Raw genomic sequence first — 27,038 nt, 5'->3', positions numbered from 1 at the left:
GATCTGAGATCTAATTCAATGTCCAAAAAGATCAAATCTTGAAACCCAAAAATCACAAAATAAATTAATAGATCAACATGAACACGAATTGGTTTTTGCTTGTTAATACATGAGACGAATCTGATCAGTCATCCAAAAACACAAACGCATGGGAAGAGACAAGGAAATACAAATCAGCTTGCATAGGAGGTCTTGGCAGTTATTTATACATACAGCTTCGATGGCGAAGCAGAAAAGAGACGACACACAAGTAGACGCCAAGTAAGATGAGAGCATGTACACGAGTGCATATTGCTGTTCACGCAAGAACAGTTGAGATTCAAGAGAATGACAGAGAGGTGTAAGTGCCACCAGACTATCGCTTAAAGTCATCCAGCTCTGTGATGAACTTTGGATTGGTGCTACTATATGGCCTGAGTTCATGAAGTCTTTCAAAATATGACTTCCTCAATCCATATTTCCTAGCTATGTCAGAGCGGACCCAGCCTGGATGGTTTCTGGGTGCACCCATAACTATAACTGCTGTATTATCGTCAGCAAAATTAGCCAAAGCTACCATTGCCTCCGGCTCCGTGGCTGATGAGGCATCCACTAGAAAAATATGACTAAAATGTCCGGCAGCTATGCCTTCATTGTGCAATCGAAAGCTACTCATAAAAGTTGAGAGAATTATCCTGAATCTCAGAAGTTGCGGGAGTGAAGGACAAGCAAAACATTCCCCTTCAATAGGACATGAGCTAAGAATGTCAGTAGGAACCCCGTCTATCTCTCGAAATGCGGCGTTGGCTCGAAACATATCCGACTCTGGGATCTTCTTCTTCAGACTTCTGTTCAACACGTCACATGTGCTGTTTATAGGAGCACATACAAGAATTCGATTATTTGGGGAGGTTTTATATGCTTCAAATACTGCTTCTCGAACAACCACTCCAGTTCTTGATACTGATCTGGTTTCTTCAGTTTCAGACTTACCTGCTCTAGTTACACTGAGCGAGCCCCCAAGAAGATAAGGTGGGGAGCCGCGAAAGCTTAAAATGTGATGAACGGCAGCAAACTCATCTATACCAAGCTCCCGATAGGCAGACAACTGAGCTGGTGGGTTAAGGATGTTCTTTCGGGAGGTGCATTCAGGAAAGACAAAGTTCTGGAACAAAGGATTTGATGCAGCTTCAATTGCCTGATGAGCCCTTTTTAGACATACTCTGTTGAATGAGAAGCTGATGTCATATTTGCGGGTCGAACAATGCTGTGAATGGAAATTATCTCCAAATTCGACTAATACACGAGTGCTCTTCACCACGCGATAGATAAAACCCTGCTTGCCATTTAGACAGTTAGTTTTGTAGATATGATAAAGAAGTGAACTCATAAAAACTCTTACTGGCCGGGATTTCAAGAATTGTTAAGGTTTTATAAACCGGAGCATTATTAGTTTCTTGTTCTAATGCCAGGAGAAGAATCAGAGCAAAACCACAGCAGAACCAGGAGATTCCATCAAAGATTCATATCTTATAAAATATATTTTACAATCGGAAAGGTAAAGACAAAATAAAAACATTAATGAAAATAAGTTTCAATTTTATTGGAATAATAGATTTGAAATGAAAAATTCACGGACAATATTATCACAATCGGAAAGATAAAGACAAAATACAAACATTAACAAAAATTGAAGGATGAAAAATATATTTTATCTTGTTTTGGGGAAGATACTCAAAACTAATTTTTGTGAAAATAAATGTGAACATTAGTAGGCATGGCTGATGGCTTGATCAGCTTGCAAGTTCCTCAGTCCAAAGAGGACAACTGTAGGGCTTATAGTATCGATACCCTAGATTTGTCTATAAAATCTAATTGCTGTCCATAGGTGATAAATGTTCACTATCAATAGTTGATAATTAATATAAATACATTACTCAATAGTCAATATCTGCTCAAACGGTCGATGTCATGTCATGTGAGAAGGACACATCCTTGTTGTCTTGATTTTTAGCTTACTATCCTTGTTGCCAAAGTAGAAAAGTGCAAGCACCTCTAACCTCCTCTGAATTTCTCAAGTGAAGAAGGATATAGTAAGGGTCGTGTAGATTTTCCTTACATTGGCACGTGACTACTATACATCTCAATTTACCATTAAGTGTCACTGAAATATTTGAGGAAAATGAAAATTTAACAAAAGCATGACCCAAGTCAAGGCCAGTTATGCAAGACCAACCTCATCAAATGGCCAAATTCTCTGTTTGTGTCACTTGGTTGAGGAGTAACTTTAGTTAATTCCGTAACAATTTAACTTAGGGTTAGTAAAGAAAGATTCACAAAATGCTGTAAAGAAATGCCATACTAGAACATTTTAAACTCAAAGAAGAACAATTGATTAACCCAGAAGACTATATCAAGTTGCATTATGGATGCATAAAAACCAATGTGCTACATCCCTAAGATGAATTGTGATTTAATCAAGCATACGTTAATGGAAGCAAAAGCTTACCCGAAATGGCTCAACATTTTTACCCGAAGGTCGTGCATAGACCAAGTCTCTTGATAAAAGGAATGGTCGCTTCTCAGGAATAGAATCAATCTCAAATACCACAAAGATTTTATCATCCTTCTCAACACTTCTATTATAATGTTTGTACTTGTTTGGCCTATTATAAATTTCTGCTTCATGCAACTTCAAAATCACGTTCTTCAATTGGAAATTACTCCATTTCTGTTTCCAATAAAAGAATAAAGTTACTTATAAAAAAATAAATCCATAAGTTACCACAAGCCAGAATGCAAAAGCATACAAAATTAAGAAATTAAAGCATTAATCACAATGTTCTACCATGATGCTCCACCATACATTATATGATAGATTTCTGCAAATAAGAAAGTATAACACTCTCTTAAAAGATCTCGGGTTTTTTTTTTTTTTTCCTAAAAGAGTGAAAATGGGATAGCAAAGAGAGATTATTTAAAGAAATTTTAGAATAGTTGTTTGGCTCCTATCACCTATGAAGGGTATAAGAAAAATATTCAGTTCATTTGCACTTGCCACCCTTACTTATACAAGAGTTAAAACATTTTTATAAGGGTTTTTGAGAAATGAAGTGGAAGGATTCTCATTAAATATAGGGACCTCAGTTTTCATTTTGTATTGGAACAGATGATTGCTTTTGAATATTTTGTTGTCTGTTGACTCTCTTGGTTCAAATCCAATTGTTTGAGGGAGAAAATAAATAATTATTTGTTCGTTGCCCCACCAAAGGAAAGTTTTATGCACCGTTTGTTTTAGTGTAAAATGATTTTTGTCGTAAAATATAAAATAATATAAAAATATTTTTTTTATATTTTACACATACAAATTCCGGCAAAAGTGGCCGGAATCGGGCCATTTGTGCCGGATTCCGGCAATCTTTGCCGGAATTCGGCACAAAACAGCCGGCTCCCGGCCAGTTGACTGGAATTCGGCCGTCCTGGCCAGATTAGTGCCAGCTGGCCGGGATCCTGCCGTTCTGGGAGGATCCCGACTGAACTAGCCGGAGATTCGGCCAGAACGGCCGGATCCTTCTAGGAGCCCGACCAGATGGCTAGGGATCCAGCCATTCTGGCCAGATCCAAGTCAGATCCGACTAGTATCCCGGCCAAATGGCATGAGATTCGGCCAGAACGGCTGGATCCGGCCAGTATCCCGGCCAGATAGCCGGAGATTCAACCGCTCCGACAAGATTCCAGACAGTCTGGCCTGAATCCGGCGACGATTGCTAACGTCACCGGATTCCGACATAATTTGTCAGATTCCGACACCGACCGATGTCAGAATCTGGCTTGTCGGAATCCGGTAATAGTCAACTGCTTGAACATAAAAGTCGACTGCATTGTTTAAAAGAAAGTCGACTGCGTCTATCATCTACGGAAAATGATTTACGCTTTTAAAAATCATAAATCATTTTCCGAAATTTATTAAGCATTTTTTGTCAAACAGAAATCATTTTTCGGTTGACCATTATTTTCGCCCCTACCAAACACCAGAAAATACCGAAATCATTTTCTAGAAATCATTTTACACCGAAACAAACGGAGCATTAGCCTGCAGTCAGATACTCTTTCAACAAGAATACAATTGTGTTCAACATAGACAATCAAGATTTTAATGCCCAAAGTCAGCGCAAATAAATTCTATCCTCTAAAATGAATTTATCATAAAAACAAAAGAAAAATGTGAAATCACATCATTTTGATCGAATTTTAAATTTTAATCCTGTAAATGCAGGGAAGTATTTGTTTCAAATGCTATAACAGACAAAATAAACCCATTCCAATAGTATGTAAAACACATTGGAAGACATCGATTCAGTAGATGCCAACTAATTGCCCTAATTTTATTACTTATCATTTAAAACTGATTCCTCTGAAAGATCTGAAAGAGACCTTATATTTTTATCTAATTAGACCAATTTCAAGTAGAGATCTTCACCCAATTGAACACCATGTCAGATTAAAAAAATAATAATAATCAAAGCATGTATGTGACCAACACAACTGGTTTAGGTTGATTGCCATTCCAAGCTGCAAATGCTGGGACTTATTTAAAAATAATACAAAGAAATTGCTTATAGCATTAATGGAATATTTATCTTGTGAATACCATTAGAACTAAACTGTTATATGGTGCAAAATATTGAGTTTTGCCAACCATCAGAAAATGCTAAATAATTGATGTTATCAACAGCAGGATCAGTTTTGGTAATAAAGTCAATGAATTGACTTGCTGCATAGAGTAAATATGTGCTTTTGCCTAAAATTTTGATTCACTACATCTTCTAGTTCAATTGACAGGAGTACGAAAAAGAGTGAAGACCAGAACCAGACTACATTTACAGTACAAACCAGCAACAGATCATATTTTTATTGATTTGGTCAAGTATCCTAACCTTGTTGAGATGCCCACTTCAAAGTTCAATCCAATCTGAATTTCTAAGTAGTGCTTCATTTCTCCTTGTTTCTAGTAAGACATTTCCCAATTCGCTTTTTATCACATCTTTTCTATTCCTTGCAGTTTTTGTGTTGAAAGTTTATCAGGTATTAAACTAAAGAATACAAGGTTAAGGGACTCATTTGCAATACAAACTTGCATTTCCATTCCAACAGTATAAAGTAAAATTGCGTTAATAATTTCTTTTGTTGATAGGTTCAAAAATTCAAAATTTTGATAGGTAACTAAAATTGCATTATTATTGAATGGAACGCCTGAATTTTAGAGCTGGAATGAGTCCAACCCACATGTTTAATATTCAGCTCCTGTACCTAATTGATTTGCATCCCAGTATTAATTCCAAAAAGTTTTAGTAGTTAAACATTTTGTAAAATTCTAAACCACATAATGGTTATCAATATTTTTTGAAATTAAACTGGTATCAACAGGATTACTAAATTTTATCAGATAATTCTGAACTACTTCTGTTACACCTGTCCCAAACCTAATAAAATCCAACCCACTCTAGCTCTTAATCACTAATATTCTTAGGAATGCTAAATACTCACAAAAGCACCGAAGCACGCAATATCTAAGGAGAGTGATCTGATCTGATCTTAACCCATGCTTCGCTTCAGCTTACAAATATTTTCACCAGTAGGACAAATCACAAGGACCTATATGACTTTCGGCTGCATGCCATTCCATAATAAGATAATCATGAAAATAAAATTAACTAAGCAATTCGCCATAAACAAGATTTCAAAGCAGATAGTGGAAAAGATGGTTGATATTTGATATACCAAGTTATGTTCTTGACAAAGCAGCTAACTTAAAAACAGCAATATCTAAGGGCATTCATGAGTACCTCCAAGTGGAAATCCTCAGCATATAACAGAGCAGCAAAGTAATGCTTATAAGTTGAAGGAGACAAAGGCTGCTTTAGAACTTCAGGCAAGATGTCTTTCTTGATTAGACCTTTGATATCCTCAGGAATTGCATATATACGTGATCTACCCTTTTCCAATACATAACTCATCTTCATTTCTTCATTTATTACATTAGAGGGAGCCAGATAAAGAATCGGCTTAAAGGCTGGAGTTTGTGAAGGGGAAGATGGAGGTGGCCCAGAGGAAGAAGGAAGTCCTTTAGGAGAAGATAGAGATGGTTTATGAGAAGATGCGGGTTTTGGGGATGACGGGAGAGGCTTAGATGAAGATGGGGTCAATGAGGGTGAAGATTGAGGTGGTTTAGAGTAAGTTGGAGAAGATTCTAGTGGGGGTTTAGGGTCGTTGGGGGAAGATACAGATGATTTAGAAGATTGACTAAAAGAATAGGGAGGCAGATTAGATGAAGATGCAGACGATTTAGAAGAATATGTCGGGTCTTTAAGGGAAGATGAAGATGGAGACAGTTTTGATACAGACTGAGGTGGTTTGGAGGAAGATAACAAAGCATTGGGGAAAGATGCAGATGGTTTAGATGAAGATGTTGCGGATTTAGAGGATGAAGGAAATGGACTAGAAGAATATTGGAGTAGTTTAGATGAATAAGGAAATGTAGGTGGCAATGGACTAGAACTTGTAGAATTCTGATAAACGTCATTAGTTCTTTCCAATGACTTCTGACTATATGGTGGTTTGGTTGTAGGTGAATTGCCAACATTTGGTTGATACAATGGAGCACTCAGCGTCACCCGTGACCTTGGAGAATTTGATGGGGTTGTATTCACTGGAAGATATTCGTATGCCGGATTTCTGTCCCGGACCTTTGCAGAGAAATATTCTAGAAAAGGCTTTATGCAGGAAGCTAGATCATCATTATCATCATCACGTTCTTCGTGGCAACAAAGGATACATCGCAAGAATTCTAGAAACAGATTCATATCGTCCTTCTGTGATCAAAACACACGCATTTAAACCCTCAACTGTTAGGTTGCTGTGAAATGTAAACAAAGTCCTTACTTTTGCTGGACTTAACCAGGACAAACAGTATAAGAAAGATGATGATCAGTGGATATGAACACGTTTTATCAGGTTCCCTCTGAATTCAAAAATATAAATTGATTTCATTTGCTCCATTCTCTTATTGAAAAGGTTCCAAAGCAGAGGATCGGACTTTACAGATCAAACATACAGATTAACCATGTTTGGTTTACAAGATAAATGAACAAAAAAATCAAGAAAAAGATGAATCTTATACTAAATGTTCTTCTGAAGACCCAAAAGACAAAAAAGGTTCCCGATCCAAAATGAAAGAAAGAATCAACTTACTAATCCGGAGTGAGTGTCAATTCCTGTTCTTTCAAGTCCCAAGAAGACTCAAACAAATTCTTTCTTCTTTTTGCATCTTCTTCAGCCAACGATACTGATCTGCACAAGTGACCAAATGAAGGTAAACTAAAAGTGATGGGGAAAAAAGAAAAAAGAAAAAAGAAAAAGAAAAGAAAAGAAAAGGAATTTAAAAAGTAAAAATAAAAGAAGTCAAGAACAGAGGACGTTGATTTCCTGGCGGTCTTCAGCCAATGACTGAAATGCGGATTCCCAGTAAAGCGGGAATAGCCACACATCAGCTGTGGCTCCCATCCCATGCATTGGCAAACTTCAGGAGGCATTCGTGCATAGACTGCGGAGCACTAGATAGTAGATAGTACAGACTGAAGACTTTTTTGGTTTTGGACGACTTGGGTAGTTGAGAGGTTTCCTCGTATGGAACCATAGTAATAGTGCCCATAAACAACTGAACGGACATGGATTGTCCTTCGAAAGACATTGGGCAATATTCAAACATGACGGAATGGATTTGACTGACTTTTTCTACTTCTTTTATAATAGCTGTAGTTACTCACCTAGTCACATATATTATAGTAGTTAATATATAATAGTTAAAACTTATATACGTAATAACTTATGGTCACCTATAAAATTATAATTATGTACCATATTATATAACATGGTATCATAAGTAGACAAACACACATATATACATATATAACATGATTTAGTTATACACTATGCGGTAGAAAATGAGTGCTAATAGTGCCAATGAGATGGCATAGGACTATATTTCGAGTGAGCTGGAAACTCTAAAAAACACAAAAGACTATATTTGGCTAAATAATATTTAACATGCTTTATTCATCAGCAAACGTCTTTAACTAATACAAGTTATATGAAGAAGTGAGCTAGTTTAGGGTTAAAATTAGGTGTGATTTGAGCAAAATCAAACCGTAAGCTCGATTTAACAATGGAGCCGACAACGGTTTGGAAACAGTTGCGTACTATTGCCAGGATTGGTGGCCTATGGGTTGCCAAAAACGGGGGTCTAACGGTGGCTGGAGATGACATCTCAAGATGCTGGCAGCTAAATGTAAGGTTGCTAGGGACGGTGGCAGCCAAAAGTTGTCGAAGACGGCGGTAGCCAAAAATAGGAGATGGGCAGAAAACAAGGCCAATTGGGCAAGCCACTTGGGTAGAAAATTAGAGCCAATTATGGACCGATAAATGGGTTAATGAATTGGCCTAACAACGTGCCAACAAAATGCCGAGCAGTACATAGAGCCATATTAGCCGAATACATGCCACTTTGACCAAATATAGGCTACTTGGGCCAATGCTACTGCTTTAACCATCGCATAATTCATATGCAAATGAATTTGGAGACAAAAATGAGAGGACAAAAAAAAAAGAAAAAGAGAGAGAACAAAGAAAGGGTACACATTCATTCAACTTGTCTATTCATTTTTGTGAGGAGTAGTTGTAACGTACCCATTCGACGAGTAATTAGGTAACTTGAGGTATATTTGTTAATGTGTTTTGAGATATTGTTTTTTTAAAAAAAATTAAATTAAAAAATTATTTTTATGTGACATAAAGGTGAACACAATATTTTGTATTTTAGGTCAGTAGTTAATGCCTTTGACTTAAAAACAAAAGACAAAAAATAAATTCGTTAACAAACATGACCTTAAATTTTATCTCGATTATAATTTAAGGTTAAATGCTGTTTTGGTACTCGTGCTTTGAACCATTATCAAATAATCACCTCGATTTCAAAAATTATCACACGTGATACCTAAGATTGTCTAATTAACGAAGCTAGCCCCTCTCCATGTTCCATCCTCATTTTTTTAAAGAATAATTGTTTACTTATTTATTTGTTTTTAAAATATGCTGATATGCCAAAATAATGTACCAAAATAGCAATAGCTAAAATGTTGAGTTGGATGTAGTCATGTAGGTGTTCTGAAAAAAGGGTAGCTAAAATAGAAAAATGGGCTCTTTAACTAATTTTAGCTAAACATTTGCTGAGGGAAAAAAAAAAAAAAAAAAAAAAACAAAACAAAACTAGTTGCTTGCTTGCTGCCTAATTTATATTGATATTATCACCAAATTTTGCGCAAATATTGTCTTATATATATAAAAACAAATAAAACAAAAATCATATATCACAAATAATAATTAATTTTAATTATAAAAATTAATTAATTATTATTTGTCAATCCTAAACGTAAAGATTCGTTTATAATGCCCTCTTTAAATTATAAACCCTGATAATTTTAATATTATTGATAAATAGTTCCTAATATTTAAATAGATCGATTTATCCTAATTTTATCGGGAAATAAAACAACACAATTATCTCCTCCTCCGTCTTCTTACTCATATTTATAGCGGGAAAGCACACTTTGCAGAACTAGAAACCACTGTTCTGAAGACATGCTTGTTTAGTTGCAAGAGGAATAAAGCAGAAATGGGATCCTGTTGTTATGGTGCTTTCTCTGCAAGTTCTCATCTTTCAGTGACCGACTTCTCACGGGGGTTCAAGAGCCCCAAGCTTCCTTGTCTGGTAAGTTCCAGTCTTTACATTGTTCTTTGCTTCTCTCACTGTCTGCCACTAAATTCCGGTTTTATGCTTTTGCCCCTGATGTGATTTCACAAGGAGAAATACTTGTTTGTGCTAGAGATGTCTGTTTGTATTCAGATTAAGGTTTTCTATTGTTTAATTGATAAGATTTGTCAAACCCCCAAATGTTACATAGTATTTATTTTGTTGCAGACATGTTAAGATATAACTGCAAAGCTTAACGGTGACCTTTTTATTTGGTAAAAAAAAAAAATGATAAATTGCTAAGTGCTTGCATTTCACATCTACTTGGTGTTACTCTTCGATGTGATATTATGAGGTCACCTTTTCTTAGAAACAGAAAATGTCAATTGGGTGTTTACCAGAGGGGATTAAGTGATTAATGGAGTGTTATTTTGGGAACAATGTGGCTACTTTTACTCCTAAACTAACAACTGACTGAGTTTTGCACTGTTTTATGAACATTTTTGCATTACTGGTTGCATGATTTGGCTGGTGTCTGTCAATTTAGTGTCTGTTACTAATATCAATAGCTTGGTATAGACACCCCTTGGTAACAGAATAATTATGCCTTAGAATGGCTACACCTATATCAATAGCTCTTACTAAACAAACACCAAGTAGTGATAAATTTGTAAGTAATACTAATGGCTATTCATGTACCGTACTAAAACCCCAACCACGATGAAATACATTTAGAAGTGCTCCTCTACCAGTAACACTGTAATATTCTTTTGGCCGACGTGGTACCTTCTGGTAAATACGTCTCAAGTCAAATAGTTATTTGCCCCTTTAATTACTGTTGTTTTTGTGTCAAATGAAACTGTTTCTGAATCATTCTTCATGGTAAATGTCTTCTTGATAGTATCTTGTAAAACATATTTCCTAATTTTCTCTGTACTCAGTCTAAGCGGCAAGAAAGATGGTTTGCTCGGCCTCAAGGAGCTCCAAAAATTTCTGCTTACTACGGCTTGAGGACACCTCCTTATAAACTTGTAAGTAATTAGTTGAGTATATGAATTTCTAGATTCTAATATTCTATGGTGTATGCTCCTGCCAAAAAACAAAACAATACCAAAAAAAAAAAAAAGAGTAAGGAAAAGAAAAAGACGGGATAATGGGAGAAAATTTTTTGCAGGACTACTGCTAATCCACTTGTAGGTCCATAATGTAAGTTCAACTAAGTCAGTTCTACCATATCCATAAGTGCCAACACAATCAAGGGTTGAAACACAGAGTTCTGAAAATCTTTAATGGTTTTGATATGCCTTTACAGGAGTCTTATAACCTTATTAGCCTTGAGAACATAATCTCACTTTTTGTGTTTTAAGATGCTTGAATGCTTGGAAACGATTCTCCATAAATTCTACTTCTGACAGTTGTTCTTGATGTACTTTATATCTGTTTAAATGAGAAGCTTGTCAGTGAAATAATTCCTTATCCTTATTCTCTCCCTCTCTCTCTCTCTCCCTCCCTCCCTCTCTCTCTTAAGAGCTGGAATATGTTTACAGATGGCTCCTTGAATTTTATGCAAAGTACCTGTAGTAAATTTATTCATTAAGACATAAAATATTGGAAATGCAACAGACAAAATATTATGAATGAGGATATTTGTTGCATCATTCCCATCTTCCTATTTGTCTTATATTGTACCTCACTTCTGAGGAGGGTTACTACAAAAATTAATTTTATTAGATACATTCAGTTATTTCAGCATTAGGTGTTTCATTTATCATTATCTTTGGGGTAAAAGACTGTACCGTTGTAGATGAAGAGGAAAATTTTACACTAATGGAATCAGAATTTCCGGGTAGTGTATTAGGGAGAATGTGCTTAGTTACTTATCTGTTCAAATAAAAGGAATCTTTCTATTGACAATTTGGCATTGAAACCTAGTCACTCCAATTTGTAGCAATTTCCTGTAGGGCGCTCTCCTCGGTTAATGATTTTTGTTTTATGTTGACTTATCTGCGCTGCTTTTCCATATGTAGGATGCTTTAGAACCGCACATGAGTCGGAGGACACTGGAGACGCATTGGGGAGGTCACCATCGAAATTATGTAGAAGGATTGAACAAACAGTTGGAAAAGAACCAATTATTGTATGGCTGCACGTTGGATGAGCTTGTCAAAGTAACATATAATAATGGAAACCCCTCACCCGAATTCAACAATGCTGCCCAGGTACTTACTAGATTGTGAGCTCATTGGTATCCTTTCTGGCCTTCAACATTTTAATTGTCTTTGTGAATTGGTTAGTGGTCAATAATTTGAACCATTTAGAGATCTTGATCAATATCTTTGAGTCAAAAAAATTCGCTGTGGTTTGTACAGGGTAATCAATGTGTAAAATGAACACTTAGCTTGTGGTATGAGTTATTGTGAACCTCAATGCTATATCATGTCTTGAGGCTTTGGCATATTGGCCCTGGGCTTTATAAGAATGTTCTTTCTTAACTGAAGTTCTCTTTGTTGGAAGACAAGTTGATACAGAAAATTGATTTTTGTATTTAATATTCTTTTTTTTGGGGGAGGGGGGGGTAGCTTAATCATTACTCTATATGTTCCATCTGTGGGATCTTCTGGAGGATCAGTTGAATAGAGTGACTACAATTGAAGTCTAGTTTAGAGTACTTATGTGAGAAACTGAACTTAAGTATCTTATGCCTATTCACTGGAGCGTGATTGTGGTTTTATGTACCTTTTCAATCCAGTTTGGAAGACAATGTTACAGCAATTGAGCTAGTTATTAGTTTTGAAGTAGAACGGATGATATATTCTAAAATTGATATCCTAGAAACTTTTTCTTTTTTGTGCGCTCTTATAATTTTGTGTCTTTCTCTCTCTAGTTATTAGTTTCCTTGTAATAAAAAAAAGTTATTAGTGGGGGAAATTTCCTACACCTGTGTATTCTCTATCTATTCTAATATTGTTAGACAAACATTTTAACAGTTATTATTTTTTCCTTCTTATTTAGTTATGTATGAAAATTTTACAGTGAATTTAATTCGTGACCTCCCCCCCCCCCCCCCCCCCCCGTGTTAAAAAAAAAAACACACTCACACCAGAACAAAGCAAAACAAAAAGAGCAAAAGAAATATAAGGGGAAAAAAATTCAATCATGAATCTTCATTTGCAGGTTTGGAATCATGACTTCTTTTGGGAAAGCATGCAACCTGGAGGAGGGAGCATGCCCATACTAGGTGTCCTTCAGCAGATCGAAAAGGACTTTGGTTCATTTACAAATTTCAGGGAGAAGTTTGTAGAAGCAGCGCTCACACTGTTTGGCTCTGGCTGGGTTTGGCTTGTTTGTAAGTCCTTTACAAAGTTGATTTTTTATGCGATCAAAGTTGATGTATTTTGGATTTCTGATTTAGAAATCTGTTCACTCCCTGTGACATCGAGTAACCTTTGTTGATGTTTAAAATTTGGAGGACCAAATCATGAAAAACTCCCTGGATTTTCTGTATATATTCTCTTTTCTCATTACTTATATGTAAAACCTAATTGTCATGTTTGTAAAATTATAATTAAATTGTATCACTAGTCTGAGGTGATGTTGGATAGATTGGCACACCCTCTTTAATTATAACTTTTCAAGCTAAGACCAGCAGTAGTCTGTCTTGGCTTTCTGGCCTGTTCAGTCTTCTGCCAGATGTAAGTTTCACTTTTAGACTTGTTCTGACCCAGGCAAAGGCCTTTACATGATTTACTATACAGTGGGCTGGTTTGCCTATTTTATCTATTTTTATGCCTATGTAAATTCTTCTTGCAATATAACATAAATATTTTATACTTCATCAAATTCAAGATTTCATATATCATATGCTTAATTTTTGGCATAGTGGTTCCTCTTATTAAATACTGCTTTGACCTGTCCAGTCCACTTGATACCTTTGCTGAACCATATCATGCAACAATGTAATCTTGGGTTATTTTTGAAGATCACTTTTCGGCTAGATGGATGCAATTGGTTGCTTCATGTCTTCTTTGCTGGTTGATTTCTTAGATTTTCTAAGTTTTGGAAAATAGTTTTTTTTTTTCCTTTTGCCTTCGATGTTTCTCTTGATGTGATGGATGGATGTTCTTGATGGCATTGTGACTGACCTATATGATGCAATCAAATAATAAAAAGAAACAAAAGAAAAGGATATGGGCTACTTCGAGAGAGCCTTGATCTCCAATGGCTATTCGAGAGAGCCTTGATCTCCAAAACAACCAAAAAGGTCTAGGTTTTCATAATATTCAGCATATTTATTCATTGAGTAGGGTTACACTTAAATAGATTACGGCTAGGTCATAAGACTTAACCATTAGGTCTAATCGTCATAAGACACTGCAGGAAAATAAACTAAGAAGGAAATAACTAATGGAAAATACTTTCCTTATTAAACTAAATACTTAAAGAAATAATATATGGAGATTCTACTCCTTATTCACTACTGTCTTGGGGATTCGATACTGCCACGTAAGCCCTAAAATTTTGAACGTATCACTATACAACATGACTAGTGGGGTGTTGTATAAACTTGGCCTCATCTTAGGGCATGTGTGGCTGCACCGATACTTGTACCAAATTTCAACTTTTGGATGTCACCCTTCTCTGTGAAGATACCTCACTATGTTCAATCACTGATAGCTATGAGTGGCAAGTGTACATGGTGTCTTCTTAAGAGTTTCTTAAGGGAAACATCCATAACTAGGAAAAAGGGGATAAGAAAGAGGGCCTTGAAAATTTAATAAACCTTATTTTAAATATTATGTAGTACTTAATTTTATGATAATAGACCGAATTACACTGTAGCATGCATTTGATAGGCCTTTCCTTTGGGCAAGAGAGAGAGATGTGCTTTTGTTTCCAAAGTGTTATGCTGACTATGGAACTCATTTTATGCCTTGCTTTGCTCTGATCAATTGCTTCAAGTAATGGTAATTATTGTTGTTTGTTTGTCTAGTGAAGAGAGAAGAGAGACGACTTGCAGTAATCAAAACGTCAAATGCCATTTGCCCACTAGTATGGGATGACATAGTAAGTAAATCTCTGTTTTCCTGCATCAGCTTCCTCACTCTTTACCTTACTAATTGCATTAATCATCTCTTCTTGGGCAGCCAATCATCAGTTTAGATATGTGGGAGGTATGTCAATGATCTGTGTGTGCGTACTTGTGTGTGTGGTGTATGGAGGAGATCTACAATTTTTTTCCCCCTCTTTCACTGCTGATAGTACCTCTGCTTGCTTTCTTGCAGCATGCTTATTATCTGGATTACAAGGTAAGCAAGCATCATAGCCTTACCCTTTCTTTCACCACCATGAGATCTTTACCTAATGATCTTGGGCTTTTTTTCTAAACAGAACGATAAAGGGAAGTACGTGAATGTTTTTATGAACCACCTTGTATCTTGGAATGTGGCAATGGCACGCATGGCCCGTGCTGAGGCCTTTGTGAATTTAGGCGAACCTAAAATTCCTATTGCTTGAGATGTTGTTCGACCAAGAATCTGCAGCTGAATGACCCTTCCAAGTCACTTCAGGTTAGAGTTGGGAGTTCCATGGTGGCAGGGGTATTCTCTCCATGTTTTGGTAAAGAAAGGTCTAATGATTTTTTTTTGTGAAACCGCTTCTATAACACCAATGACTGGTTGACCAGAAGAAATTTTTGGAGTGTTCCAAAAGTCGTAATGTTCCATGGCGGCAGAGCTAGTTTGGTCATGCTTTGCTACAATGTTGTAATGTTTTCTATGATGTTTGTGTAACACCATTGAGTGGGTTGCCTAGATGATATCTCCCATTGTAAGAGATGCCCATGCTGTTTTTTGGCAGAGAATGTACACTAGTAGTAGGTATTTTGCCATGTACTGATTTTCTCATGTGTGCCCAAAAATAAGCGAAATGAAGAAGTACATTTTTGCTCTAGATAACTAATTTGTACTTAATTATTATGCCGTTTCTCAAAGAGTTGCGATACAGTTTTATTTATTTATTTATTATTATTATTTTAATATTTTACTTTTATGCAGCTTATTTTGGTGTTTTCGTGTAAAAAAGTTGCGTTAAAAGAATTTAGGGGTTGTTTGTCAAGGAACAATACATTACAGTACTGGTCATGTACTTTTTTTTTTTTTTTTAATTTTTTTATACTTTTCACTACTAATTAACATCAAAACATTCCCACTTTTTTCATTTTTTTATATCACATTAATAATTTTTTATTATTATTCAAATAAAAAAATTCACTACAATACAAAACTTTTTCACTTTTTTATACAAATTCTTTTTATTTTATATCACATCATCACTTTTTACTAATTTCAAAAACTAACAATCCACTACTCTGTTCTGTTCTGTTCTGTAATGTGACTTGCCAAACAAGCCCTTAAATCCGAAGATTAGAAAATATTCCACGCAAAGCGTTTTTAATGGAAAGTATTTTCGACCGAACATTTTTACTGAAAACTAATGATTTTTTTGGTGTTTGAACTAACACTTTAAAAACATCCTAAAAACATTTTCTAATGTTTGTTTCGCAATAATTATTATTTTTATGAAACCTCATTTATTCAAAATAAAATATAATGAAATTAAAAGATTAATCTAATAATTGAATAAATTAAATTTTTAATGAAGAAAAAATTAAAAATTAAAAGTTTTGGTGGTTTGCTAATATATATATATATATACGCGATTTTAAAGGTACCATGATTTTATTAACGTTTAATTACATTTCTAATTCATCACATTTTTTTTTTTTAAGGGAATTATCACATTTTTATTAACTGTACATTGTAATTACTATTTTTTAAAAAAAATTACACCAAAAAGGCCACAAAATATTAAATATGGTGTCTACCATGTGAAAAAATAGGTTATTATTAAATGAGATCAAATAAAATAAAAATTTAAACAACCCCAATCTGTTAGATAATACATATTAGTCCGTCAATCTTTATTATCTTTTTTTTTATGATAGGATTTGCTTTTCTTACATATTATTAGGGATTTTTCCTTTAGGGTATTTTATTTTTCTCTCACATACTTTATTTTACTTTTCTTAAATTTCCTCGTCCCCCTTTCGAAGGTTGCCGTCAAAAGTCTATAGCTTTCTTCAGCTCGCCCGACCCAAGTTTTACTGGAAAGAGCAAACTATCAATAATCAGGTAATCTCATTGAGATTTTAATACGATGAATTTGATAAGCTTGAGATTTGATGTGTTTCTTTAGATTGTCGGGTTGTGATTTTATTTAGTGTGCAGTTCATAAGATAAACGACAAATGTACTGTTTGCTTACTGAGAAAAGCTTCTGATAGAAAAAAGAATAAGTTGAAATTATGGAGTGTGATATATTGTGATTGGCGAACTGAGAAACTATTTGGGTTTTGTTGAAATCACCACCACGTGATCTTGAGGTTCAAACTATTTTATGTTTTCTGTATACCTTAATTTCTATGAGATTTGATTCATTTCATTGAATTCTGGGTTGTGATCTGTGCATTGTGCTGTTGAGGAGAATTATCAAAACCGTTTGCTTTGGATGCTGCGGAAACTTGGAAATACAAAGATATTTTGAATTTTGAATCTTGGGTTTTGTGTTTGCTGGGAACTGAGAAAATAACTGAGAAAATAAATGCTCTACCCCTAAGAGGTATGAGTGAAACAACTACTTGAAGTAGTTGACGTGAAGATGTGAATTAGAAGATGAAGAAAATTTCTTTTCTTTTCTTTTTTCTCCTGTTTTTGCTGGCAGGTGTTTCTGTTACAACTTGTTTTCCTGACAAATGTTGAGTTTCTATTCCCCAGTTTGTGGGATTTATTGAGGTGATACCCGATATCCAAAGATTTCCTTAAGCATATATTCTATGACGACAGATAGGGGTTAGCTTCCAAGAAAAAAATCAATGAAGTGTTTTAAATGATAATTTTAACAAGGAAAATGCTCTACTTCCCAAATTTTCATCCCCAAAAGTGGTTCCCAAATGATGAGTCACCACCCCATGAGATGGTGACACATTTTCCAAAATAGGAGAGTCCATGATTGACACATCATTTGGGAAAAAAATTTGGTAAGTGTAGCACCTCTCTTTTAACAATGGATGGGAAAAAAATTAAATAAATAAAGAAGGGATTTCCACTTACACCTTCACTGAAAACTGTAATTAAAAACTAAGAATAACTTTTCTGCTCTATTAAGTTAATTATAGTTGAGTTTAAAACGTTGTCTTGGCAATATGTAGATTCTTTCTTTGGCTGTGAAATAGAGGAAATGGCCTTAGTGTGTCTATTTTGTGGCAGTTGAGAGTAGAAAGAAACTAGGCCAAATCGATGGATCTATTTATGGAGTCAATAGTTGTATGATTCCTTGTTTTTTTTTCTTTTTTTTTTTTTTTTAATTTTATTTTAAAGGCAATCAGTCATAATGAACTGAGGAGTTGGTTGGAAGTTTTTCATATTCCTTGCAATATGCTTACCCATACTTTGGGCACTTTGAAATCTTTCATATTCTTTGTGGGCATTTTAGATTTAACCAAGGTCCCTAAGATCATATTTTAGTGGCTGAATGACCACTTCCCTTTATGTTTTTCCCCAATTTTATAGTGAACATAATTCAACTTTTTGGCCTTCTTATTTGTGACATTAGTAGTTGATGGATGTGCCATATGGCATACATGAACCACTTGATCCTGCATCCTCAGATTTTCCTGCAACACTGAATCCTCACTTTCTGCAGAAGTCTCTGAACTCTTGTTTTGATCCTTGTTCTTTTTGGCAGGAAATGTCATTCTTGAAGCATCTTTTGGGTGATTTGGAGATTCAATTTTCAGTATCAATGTTTTATCGCTCTGCATCATTTTCAGGTCTGAAGAAAATCCCAGCAAGTTTCTTCATCCTAGTCCGTCACTGAGATAGCTAAAGGCTGTAGGTCTCACTACATTGCATCTGAGACAGAAATTAATTCCTTTTATTTGCCAAAAATGACAGAAATCTTCAGTTACACAGCTTACAGGCAGTTATCTCAGATGTTCCTTGCAATAATCTTCTTTCACGGTTCTGAATACATTTTAGCACTTGCCACGCATGGGAGCTCAAATGTTACTCTTAAGTCTCTTCTGATCAGTACAAACTATCTTTTTGCAATGATCTTTTCATTGGTGGAGTACTTCATTGAAATTGCTTTTTTTCCTGGGTTGAAGGAGCTCTGGTGGGTAAGCAACTTGGGCCTAGGAATGGTTATAATCGGTGAAATTATAAGGAAAACAGCAATAATTACAGCTGGTCAGGCCTTCACACATCTTATCAGGATTTCTCGTGCGGAGGATCACAAACTGATTACTCATGGAATTTATGGATTTGTAAGACATCCTGGATACTGTGGTTTCTTCATCTGGTCAGTTGGTACTCAGATAATGCTCTGTAATCCCGTGTCAACAATTGCATTTGTGGTTGTTGTTTGGCGCTTCTTTGCGCAACGGATTCCATATGAAGAGCATTTCTTGAGGCAATTTTTTGGGTTGCAGTATGTGGAATATGGCAGACGAGTTCCTTCTGGGGTGCCATTTGTAAGCTGATGATCTATGGATTCTGTGAGCAGGGTTGCATTTACATTGCCGCCCTTGTGTTTATTAAGAAGGTCTAATTGTCGTTTTCTTGAAGGTACTGGGAATTTCTCTGAAGCTGAACTGATCAATGGCTTGAAGGAGTGACCAAGTTATGCTTGCTGGAATTCTGAAGATGGGTTCTTCTTATGGTTCATGTTTGGGAGAAATTATCCAACTGCAGCTGCAGTATTGTGTTGGTGGAAGCTCAAATGAATCCACAGGGCTTTTGTAAGTAGGCAGAAGGCTTAGGGGAGTCAGGATTTAGGACAATTAATTTTTATCCTTTTCTGCAGTTATTTTAATTCACCTTAAATCGAACATGCCTATCGCAAGCTGGCACTCACTATATATTAAAGTTAGAACCTAGTTATAACTGTTGATTGACTAACAAGTTCCTCTCAGTTTCTGGAATTACGAGAAACTCGGATTCTGTCCCTCTAGTCTAATTTGTCTTTGATAACTTTGAGGAAGGGCGACCACCTCCACTAAAAAAATAAAATAAAATAAAAATAACTAAAGCACCCTTCTGCTTCAGTTGCTTCTTCTCAGTACAATCTTCCCTATTGTGGGTACCAAGTTTTTCTAGCCATTAGAGTAGCTCCATTCCGTTCACATTGTTCTGACTGTATTAAGTGATTGTTGGGTCCTCCAATCCCTCTTCATGTACTTGTTCTTTTAATGTTTATTGCAATCTTGTTTAGAAAAAAAAAAAAAAAAAAAAAGGCAAATAATGCAAGGAAATCCATTTCATACTGTGATTATAATTCATCTACATATGTGGTTCACCTTTGGATTCCCACACTGATACAGAAAGTCATGGTTGTAAAGCAGTGGCACCATTGCGAGAAAACACAAGAAAACCAGCAGTGGCCCAAAGAACCAAAGCAGAAGAGGAAGCGCGAGGTAAAAAATTCTATTGCCCGCCGCGTTCAAACAGCAGCCCTTCTCCAAAAGATGAGAGACATACTCCGGCGTCACTATCGACTTTGGGTCCTCTAGCGTGCTAATCAGGTTGTTCACTTGGTTCAGAAACGTTATGGACATGGAGTGACTGAAAAACGACAACAGGAAGGTGATTAGGAGCGTCACATGTTTTAACAACACCATGAATTCGCCTTGACCCCCATTATCGGCGGTGTCGTTGAGTGGCTTTGCGACTCCATACGTGCTGCTTTTCACTGCTGCGAGGCCGGCACAAAGAAGGATTGACGTGGTGGCCATCAGGGTCGATCCCATGATCGTGTTCCTCAGAGTTTGGACCGCCAGGATGTTCCTCTTGTCAATGTCCTGCCAAAATATAAAAATTCCTACTAGAGCTGTTATATATGTCAATCGGTCTTTTGAAATTTTTTTTTACTTTTAATGAGGGCCGATCAAATGACTAATTAGCACTGCCACATAATATGAACTAATGTGATAAATTATAGCAACCTCATACCTTCATGATTGCCGGGACCCATAAAAGCTGTGCCTTTGAATATGTTCCGATGAAGGTTGTGAGCGGCTGTGTCCGGACTTTATGACACAGCCAAGCATGATAGGCAATGTTTATCAGCACACCTAATGGCACCAGCATCGCGTCCAGATAATATTGCCTGCATTCCATGAATTCTCTCTCTCTCCCTCTCTCTCTCTCTACCTCTTTCAGTTGTATAATTAATATGGTTTCTGTGTATGCTATGTATATATAGTATCTATAACAGCTCTATATAGAGGGAGACTGGAGAGGTATATGCGGAGTGGAGTGGGTAATCCAAGGCCCAAGCAAGGCATAGACACAGAGCAATCGTTCACCTTGTCACTGAAAAATAGGTACGTCTGCCTAATTTTGTAGGAACTTTTTGTTGCTTTCCCCTCATTGTTTTGTGTGTTAAGGAGGGAGATGGTGGTGAATCGGCAATTTACTTTTGGAATATATAAGCCAACCTGCTTGCAAAAACTTAGATAAATGTAGCACTTCTCAAATATTATAGCATCTCCGGCAAGAATAGTCAAAATAACTAAGTATAAATTTTTACTTTAACTACTCATTTTTTTATGCATACCACACTAAGATTATTATATTTTTTTATTTTTTTTAAAATATTATTTTGTGTGTGTGTGAGAGAGAAAATAATAAAAAACTTTTTGTATATGTTTACAAGAGAAATATCTCTAATTCTTGGGTTATGGGGATATATGTACTCATTCACCTTGAGCAACCCGTACGTTTGATAACTGTTACACAGCTATGAGCCCCTTACGAGGCTAAGAAATTGGAACCTCTCCCCCCACCATCACTCCAATAGTCATTTCATGTTTGCAGCTGCTCATCGCTCTATCATCGATCGATTCGATCTATGTGACCATACAAAAATCCGCATCAACAGCTGTCAATGTATACGACATACGAGAATCAACAAGACCATCATCTAGATTTCTCATAAGATCTTTTGCTTTCTACCCTTATTGGAGAACTCTAGAGCCATCTCCATTCTCTTCGTACACTCATGGACCATGTTCACCCATTGCCCCATATGTACAACCCCCGCTAGAAAGACCATCACCATATGATTCCCCTAGAAGATCTACAATGAATCCTCCAATTAACTAGTTCTGTAGGTTGTGCTCACAGCTCGCCATCTTCCAATCGAAGCTGAAAAATGGCCGACCAGAGCAAAATAAATGGCAAACTAGAGCCGCTAATTCGACTACAAAAAATGGTCGACAAAGTTGTCCAGTTAAATAATGGTCAACCAGAGCTGCGAAGCTGACTAGAAAAATTAGTCAAAGAGAGCATCCTCGACAACAGATATTCTAATTGTACCCTATTTAATGCCCCATTAAACAAGTGTTGAGGTAGGCCAAAGAGAGACAGGGATCAGTATTGTATATCATTATTTGTCTAAATTTAAGAGAATTCAAGTAAGTGATTGTGAAAAATTACTTATAAAACTCACATGATCAGATAAGTGGTTAGGCATCCTAATTTCTAGTGGCTTTGGCCAGTAGATTTCACTAAATTCTTTCCTATTGTGCTCACCAGGTTTTTTAGCCATCGCAATAGAAGTTTTTCCAAACAATCCATCTTTAAGATTGCCTAAAAAAAAGGGTGTTCATGGCGGCCCCTTCCTTGGCCTGCGTGCCAAGAAGTCATTGAGTGGGGCCAATATTTGGTTCATTCCCCCTCTTTTTTATGCTTTGTAGGAACTGTATAATTGGGATGATTGTTGGAGCCCGGCTCCTTCCTTAGTGTGCTTTTTCTTTTATGTTTAATAATAATCTTGTTTAGGAAAAAAAAAAAAAATTAATGCCAAATAAAGCAAGGAAATCAATTTCATACTATGATTCCAATTTATCTGCATATGCAGATTCCATTTGTCCACAGAAGTTCACCTTTCGATTCCCACACCCATACAGGAAGTCATGGCTGTAAAGCACTGGCACCGTTGCGACAAAACACAAGAAAACCAGCACTGGCCCAAAGATCCAAAGCAGAAGAGGAAGTCCTACGTAAAAAATCCTATTGCCCACTGTGTTCAAAAGGCAACCCTTCTCAAAAAGATCAGACACGTACTCTGGACTCAGTATCGACTTGGGTTCCCCTAGGGTGCTAATCAGGATGCTCACTTGGTTTAGAAACGTAATGGACATGGAGTGACTGAAAAACGAGAAAAGGAAGGTCATTAAAAGTGTCACATATTTTAAGGCTACCATGAATTCCCCTTGAGCCCCATAAACAGTGTCGTTGAGTGGCTTTTTAACACTGTATGTGCTGCTAATCACTGCTGCGAGGCCGGCGCAAAGAAGGATTGACGTGGTGGCCATCAGGGTTGATCCCATTATCATGTTCCTCAGAGTTTGGACTGCCAGTATGCTCCTCTTGTCAATGTCCTGCAACATGTGTGTATTGGATTTTGTTGAGTATAAATGCATGAGGGGAAAACAATTAAGTTTCATGTTGAAAAGATATGATTAGTATGAATGGTTAATGTAACATAACTAAACCCAATTAGATTAACATGAGTTTTTCCAATAGTATAGTGCAAGAACCGATGGTTTGACAGGGGCTAGTGTTGAGCATAAACTTTCTTCGTGATGTGTATAACTTTTCCATATTAGTAGTTTGGGAACTGTACAAGAATCCTTATAAATCACAAAAAGTTATTTCTCATTTATGCACATCATTGTACAAACCTAAATAGAGAATATTATTGCATAATATCGCAAGAAGAAGATAAAGATGCCTTTTGTCTTCTGAGAATTGGCATCTCAGGGAAACTTTATAATTAACCACTGGTAAAAGAGTAGCTGATTATTAAAAATAAATCACTAAATGTTAATGTCTCTGCAGTAATTCAGATTGATATGATTTGGTTCTCTAATTAATGCAACTCTTAAGTTATTATAAACTTTCCTTAAGAAACAGCTACAAGTGAAAAAACGACAACTAAAGAAGGATTATACAAGTATTATCCCAACATGTTATTACAGATAAGCAGTGAAGTCCAGAAATCAAATATTGTTCTTAATTTGGAAGTGGCTTCCAGGGATCATATGTGCTTTAGAAGTATTATTAAGCTAGCTTTTGCTACCAATGCTCCAAAACCATTGTATCACACGCGCGCACACACGCGCACACAATATGGATTAACGTGATAAATTATAGCAACCTCATAAGCCATACCTCCGTGATCGCCGGGACCCATAAGCGCTGTGCCTTTGAATATGTTCCAATGACGGTTGTAAGTGGCTGTGTCCGGACTTTATGCCATAGCCAAGCATGATAGGCAATGTTTATTAGCACACCTAATGGCACCAGTATCACGTCCAGATAACATTTCCTCCATTCCATGCCTGCCTGCCTTAGTTGTATTAATTTGTTTTCTGTCTATGCTATGTATACTATGTGCAGCTCTATATATAGGGAGATGTATGTGCGGAGTTGAGCGGGTAATCCCCTCATACCTTGTCACTGAAAAAATATGCTGGTTGTAGGAATTTTTCTTTGATTTCCCCTCATTATTTTGTGGGTTAAAGGGGAGGGAGGTGGCGGCCGGTGAACCCATTGGCTTTTGGAATATGGCATAATGTATATCTGCCAAACTGCATGAATATTACTAAAATATTATATGTTTGCGTCTTCATGCAAATATCTCTAAATTCTTGATGCCTGGGGATGTAACTCATCATGTTCCTTTACTAACCCACTATTACCATCGGACCCCTAACATATATTTTATTGTCCTGAACAGTTTCGTTTTATCGAATTGGTTTACAGAAAGACATTTGAAAACGATATAACACCAGATATATAGAATACATATACATACATTTTATTTTATATTAACTAATTAAGAAACGATTAAAAGAGATCTTATCAGTAATTACTTCCTTCTCAACATATAACAATTTTCACTTCTGACAGACATTCTTTCAAACATATGGAAGATGGTATTAGAAACAGTAACATTGAGCAAATACAAAATAGTAGAACAGCAATTAATCATAGAATCACCAAAGCGTGTATAGCAAAGAGCATAATGAATTCAAACATGTAATATAACTACGTACAAATGAGATCAAGGAAATTTATACCACATGCAGAATTAAATTAAAAACCCAAGAAAAGAGCTTGAAGTCCAAACATACCCAGTAAGCAAATAAATCAGGTTGTGGAAAAGAAGAAAGACCTGTTGAAGAAAAAAAAAAGAAAAAAAAAGAGAACTGTGATTGTGATAGGAATCATAGGATAAAGATGACATTATGAACCGTACGTGATTGGGGAGGATATGAATTTAGAATACCATCATTGTGAATTTGTAATGTTCACTTGGTGTCAGTGGTGTCCCCTTTCCAGAAAACTTTTACTATCAACCTGCCCACCGATCTGGAAGAAACCAAATATTCCTCAACGCTTTTTTTTGATACCATACGGTCGATTTATGCCATATTTTTACCCTTTTTATTCTCTTATTCTGAATTGCTTTAATTTCTTCATCCAAAATAAAGAAGTGATCATTTTTATTTTTATTTTATATCTCTGCACTCTGCGTTATCTAGGGATTTAGAAAACATTCTTGTTTCTATAAGGAGGCTTCAGTCTTCACCATGGGTGGAGGAAGGGGGAAAGACAGATAGAACACCAATGACACCATGGAAAAGCTCAAAGATTCCTCTTATCACAATCTGGGTGTATTCCACGCGGCTCTATAATATATTAATGGATTATCCGTTTGAGTGGCGCTTCCAGAATTCTAATATATTCCTGATCTTTAATTAACTCGTTTAACAATTATAATATTATATATATATATATATATCATTGCAGAACATACGTGCTTTTTTAACTAGAATTCCACAGAAAAAGGTGTCGTTGGCAAATAGAAGCAAGAGAGTACAAGAATTTTCAAATTCCAACAGGCAATATGGCTTTTTCTAAATTTAATGAATTGGGATTTAAAGTATTGTCCTTGTTGTCATGTGCAATTTTATCTTACATCAATCTAATCTTATTTTATATATATATATATAGTGTGGGTGTGTTTTGAACAAATATTATGAAAAAAATACGCATACTCCTTTAAACTATTATTCAATTGTCAATGTGTCTTTCAAATTAACAATTGTCTCAATGTCCCTTCATAAACTACTAAATAATGTCAATGAACTCTAAAATAACAAAAATACATTTCATAAAATTATAAAAATTCTTAAAATTATATAAAAACAAAACAAACAAATTTTTTTTATTTTTTTTTTAGTTTTTGTTTTACATAATTTTAAGTTTGGGCCACCCTCTTGGATTTTCATTTTTTTTTTTAAAGAAAAAAAAAAATCAATCTTTAAATTTTTTTAGTTTTTTATTTTTATTTTTAGAATTTATAATGATATATTTATCTTATTGAAACTTTTTTATGGTGATTTTTGTCTTTTTTGTTGGCTTTAGGAGAACATTGATATTTTTTGATAGTTTAGGTAAGATATTGACACAATTAGTAGTTTATGAACACATTAACAATAGAATGATAGTTTCAAGAAAATATATGTACTTTTTTCTAATCTTATTATATGTCCTTGTCCTTTTCATTCACAGGGGCTTACATCCTAAATCGACTCCCAATATTAATTTGCAATAAAATGTCCAATGTCATATTTCAGATCGATTTTGACATGTTTTTTTGTTGTACCCCTTTGAATTTGGAGAGGATATTTGTTATACCCATTTGAATTTGTATTAGGAAAAGCAACTGGAGAGAAGTCGGTCCTTATATATAAAGGGTAGAATACACCTGGTCCTTTGAATTTGGCCTAACAATAATATCAATAATATCGTAACAAGTGTTATTTATTTATAATAATAGTTAAAAACAATATAAAAGAATAAATTTAGAGTGGTTTGCTTAACCCCATTTGGCCATTTAGAAAAATAAAAAGGTGTTTAAATGTGTTGGTGGCAGACTCGGTTGATAGCGTTTCAAACTCCAAAGCGGGGTTTGGAGGCAATTTTGGCCTATCGCTGTTGCTCTTCGGCACAGAGAGAGAGAGAGAGAGATCGTGTAGTAACGATGGTTACTACACGATTATTGGACCAATTAACACAAAAACACACAGAAGAGTAAGACTCAGACTCCTTGTGTCTGAA

The 27,038-nt window shown here is 35.6% G+C and overlaps 5 protein-coding genes across 9 annotated transcripts; 2 read left to right on the top strand and 3 right to left on the bottom strand.

Moving 5' to 3' along the window:
* Window positions 1-38: 38 nt before the first annotated feature.
* LOC133870546 (probable RNA helicase SDE3) lies at window positions 39-7,547 on the bottom strand. Of its 2 annotated transcripts, XM_062307716.1 has the most exons (5): window positions 7,456-7,547; window positions 7,231-7,329; window positions 5,826-6,851; window positions 2,489-2,710; window positions 39-1,315 (listed from the first exon to the last, which is right to left on the bottom strand). In XM_062307716.1, exons 3-5 carry the CDS (start codon window positions 6,840-6,842, stop codon window positions 356-358), a joined length of 2,199 nt encoding a protein of 732 aa, XP_062163700.1. In that variant the 5' UTR covers window positions 6,843-6,851; window positions 7,231-7,329; window positions 7,456-7,547; the 3' UTR covers window positions 39-355. The 2 variants fall into 2 exon arrangements, with proteins under 2 accessions (XP_062163700.1, XP_062163696.1); XM_062307712.1 differs by lacking the exon at window positions 7,456-7,547 and having other exon boundaries at window positions 7,231-7,385.
* Window positions 7,548-9,591: 2,044 nt separating this feature from the next.
* Window positions 9,592-15,766, top strand: LOC133858463 (superoxide dismutase [Fe] 3, chloroplastic). 2 transcript variants are annotated; one of them, XM_062293934.1, is made up of 8 exons: window positions 9,595-9,805; window positions 10,729-10,818; window positions 11,815-12,006; window positions 12,962-13,133; window positions 14,778-14,851; window positions 14,932-14,958; window positions 15,070-15,093; window positions 15,176-15,765. In XM_062293934.1, exons 1-8 carry the CDS (start codon window positions 9,710-9,712, stop codon window positions 15,299-15,301), a joined length of 801 nt encoding a protein of 266 aa, XP_062149918.1. In that variant the 5' UTR covers window positions 9,595-9,709; the 3' UTR covers window positions 15,302-15,765. The 2 variants fall into 2 exon arrangements, with proteins under 2 accessions (XP_062149919.1, XP_062149918.1); XM_062293935.1 differs by lacking the exon at window positions 14,932-14,958 and having other exon boundaries at window positions 9,592-9,805; window positions 15,176-15,766.
* A 1,054-nt stretch (window positions 15,767-16,820) lies between these two features.
* Window positions 16,821-19,787, top strand: LOC133870528 (protein-S-isoprenylcysteine O-methyltransferase B). Of its 3 annotated transcripts, none has more exons than XM_062307692.1 (2): window positions 16,821-16,977; window positions 18,589-19,787. In XM_062307692.1, the coding sequence occupies exon 2, from the start codon at window positions 18,791-18,793 to the stop codon at window positions 19,382-19,384; it is 594 nt and encodes a 197-aa protein (XP_062163676.1). In that variant the 5' UTR covers window positions 16,821-16,977; window positions 18,589-18,790; the 3' UTR covers window positions 19,385-19,787. The 3 variants fall into 3 exon arrangements, with proteins under 3 accessions (XP_062163676.1, XP_062163683.1, XP_062163690.1); XM_062307699.1 differs by having other exon boundaries at window positions 16,856-16,977; window positions 18,674-19,787; XM_062307706.1 differs by lacking the exon at window positions 16,821-16,977 and having other exon boundaries at window positions 18,592-18,673; window positions 18,798-19,787.
* A 347-nt stretch (window positions 19,788-20,134) lies between these two features.
* Window positions 20,135-25,788, bottom strand: LOC133870518 (uncharacterized). The gene is made up of 4 exons (XM_062307682.1): window positions 25,201-25,788; window positions 25,046-25,086; window positions 20,853-21,340; window positions 20,135-20,701 (listed from the first exon to the last, which is right to left on the bottom strand). Exons 3-4 carry the CDS (start codon window positions 21,018-21,020, stop codon window positions 20,180-20,182), a joined length of 690 nt encoding a protein of 229 aa, XP_062163666.1. The 5' UTR covers window positions 21,021-21,340; window positions 25,046-25,086; window positions 25,201-25,788; the 3' UTR covers window positions 20,135-20,179.
* LOC133870510 (uncharacterized) lies at window positions 22,712-24,646 on the bottom strand. The gene is made up of 2 exons (XM_062307673.1): window positions 24,081-24,646; window positions 22,712-23,287 (listed from the first exon to the last, which is right to left on the bottom strand). Exons 1-2 carry the CDS (start codon window positions 24,246-24,248, stop codon window positions 22,736-22,738), a joined length of 720 nt encoding a protein of 239 aa, XP_062163657.1. The 5' UTR covers window positions 24,249-24,646; the 3' UTR covers window positions 22,712-22,735.
* Window positions 25,789-27,038: the final 1,250 nt, after the last annotated feature.

This window comes from Alnus glutinosa, chromosome 1, assembly GCF_958979055.1.
Source record: "Alnus glutinosa chromosome 1, dhAlnGlut1.1, whole genome shotgun sequence".
NCBI classification, from domain to species: Eukaryota; Viridiplantae; Streptophyta; class Magnoliopsida; order Fagales; family Betulaceae; genus Alnus; species Alnus glutinosa.
Note: the sequence above shows the minus strand (reverse complement) of the source record. Positions and strands in the feature narration are given on the sequence as shown.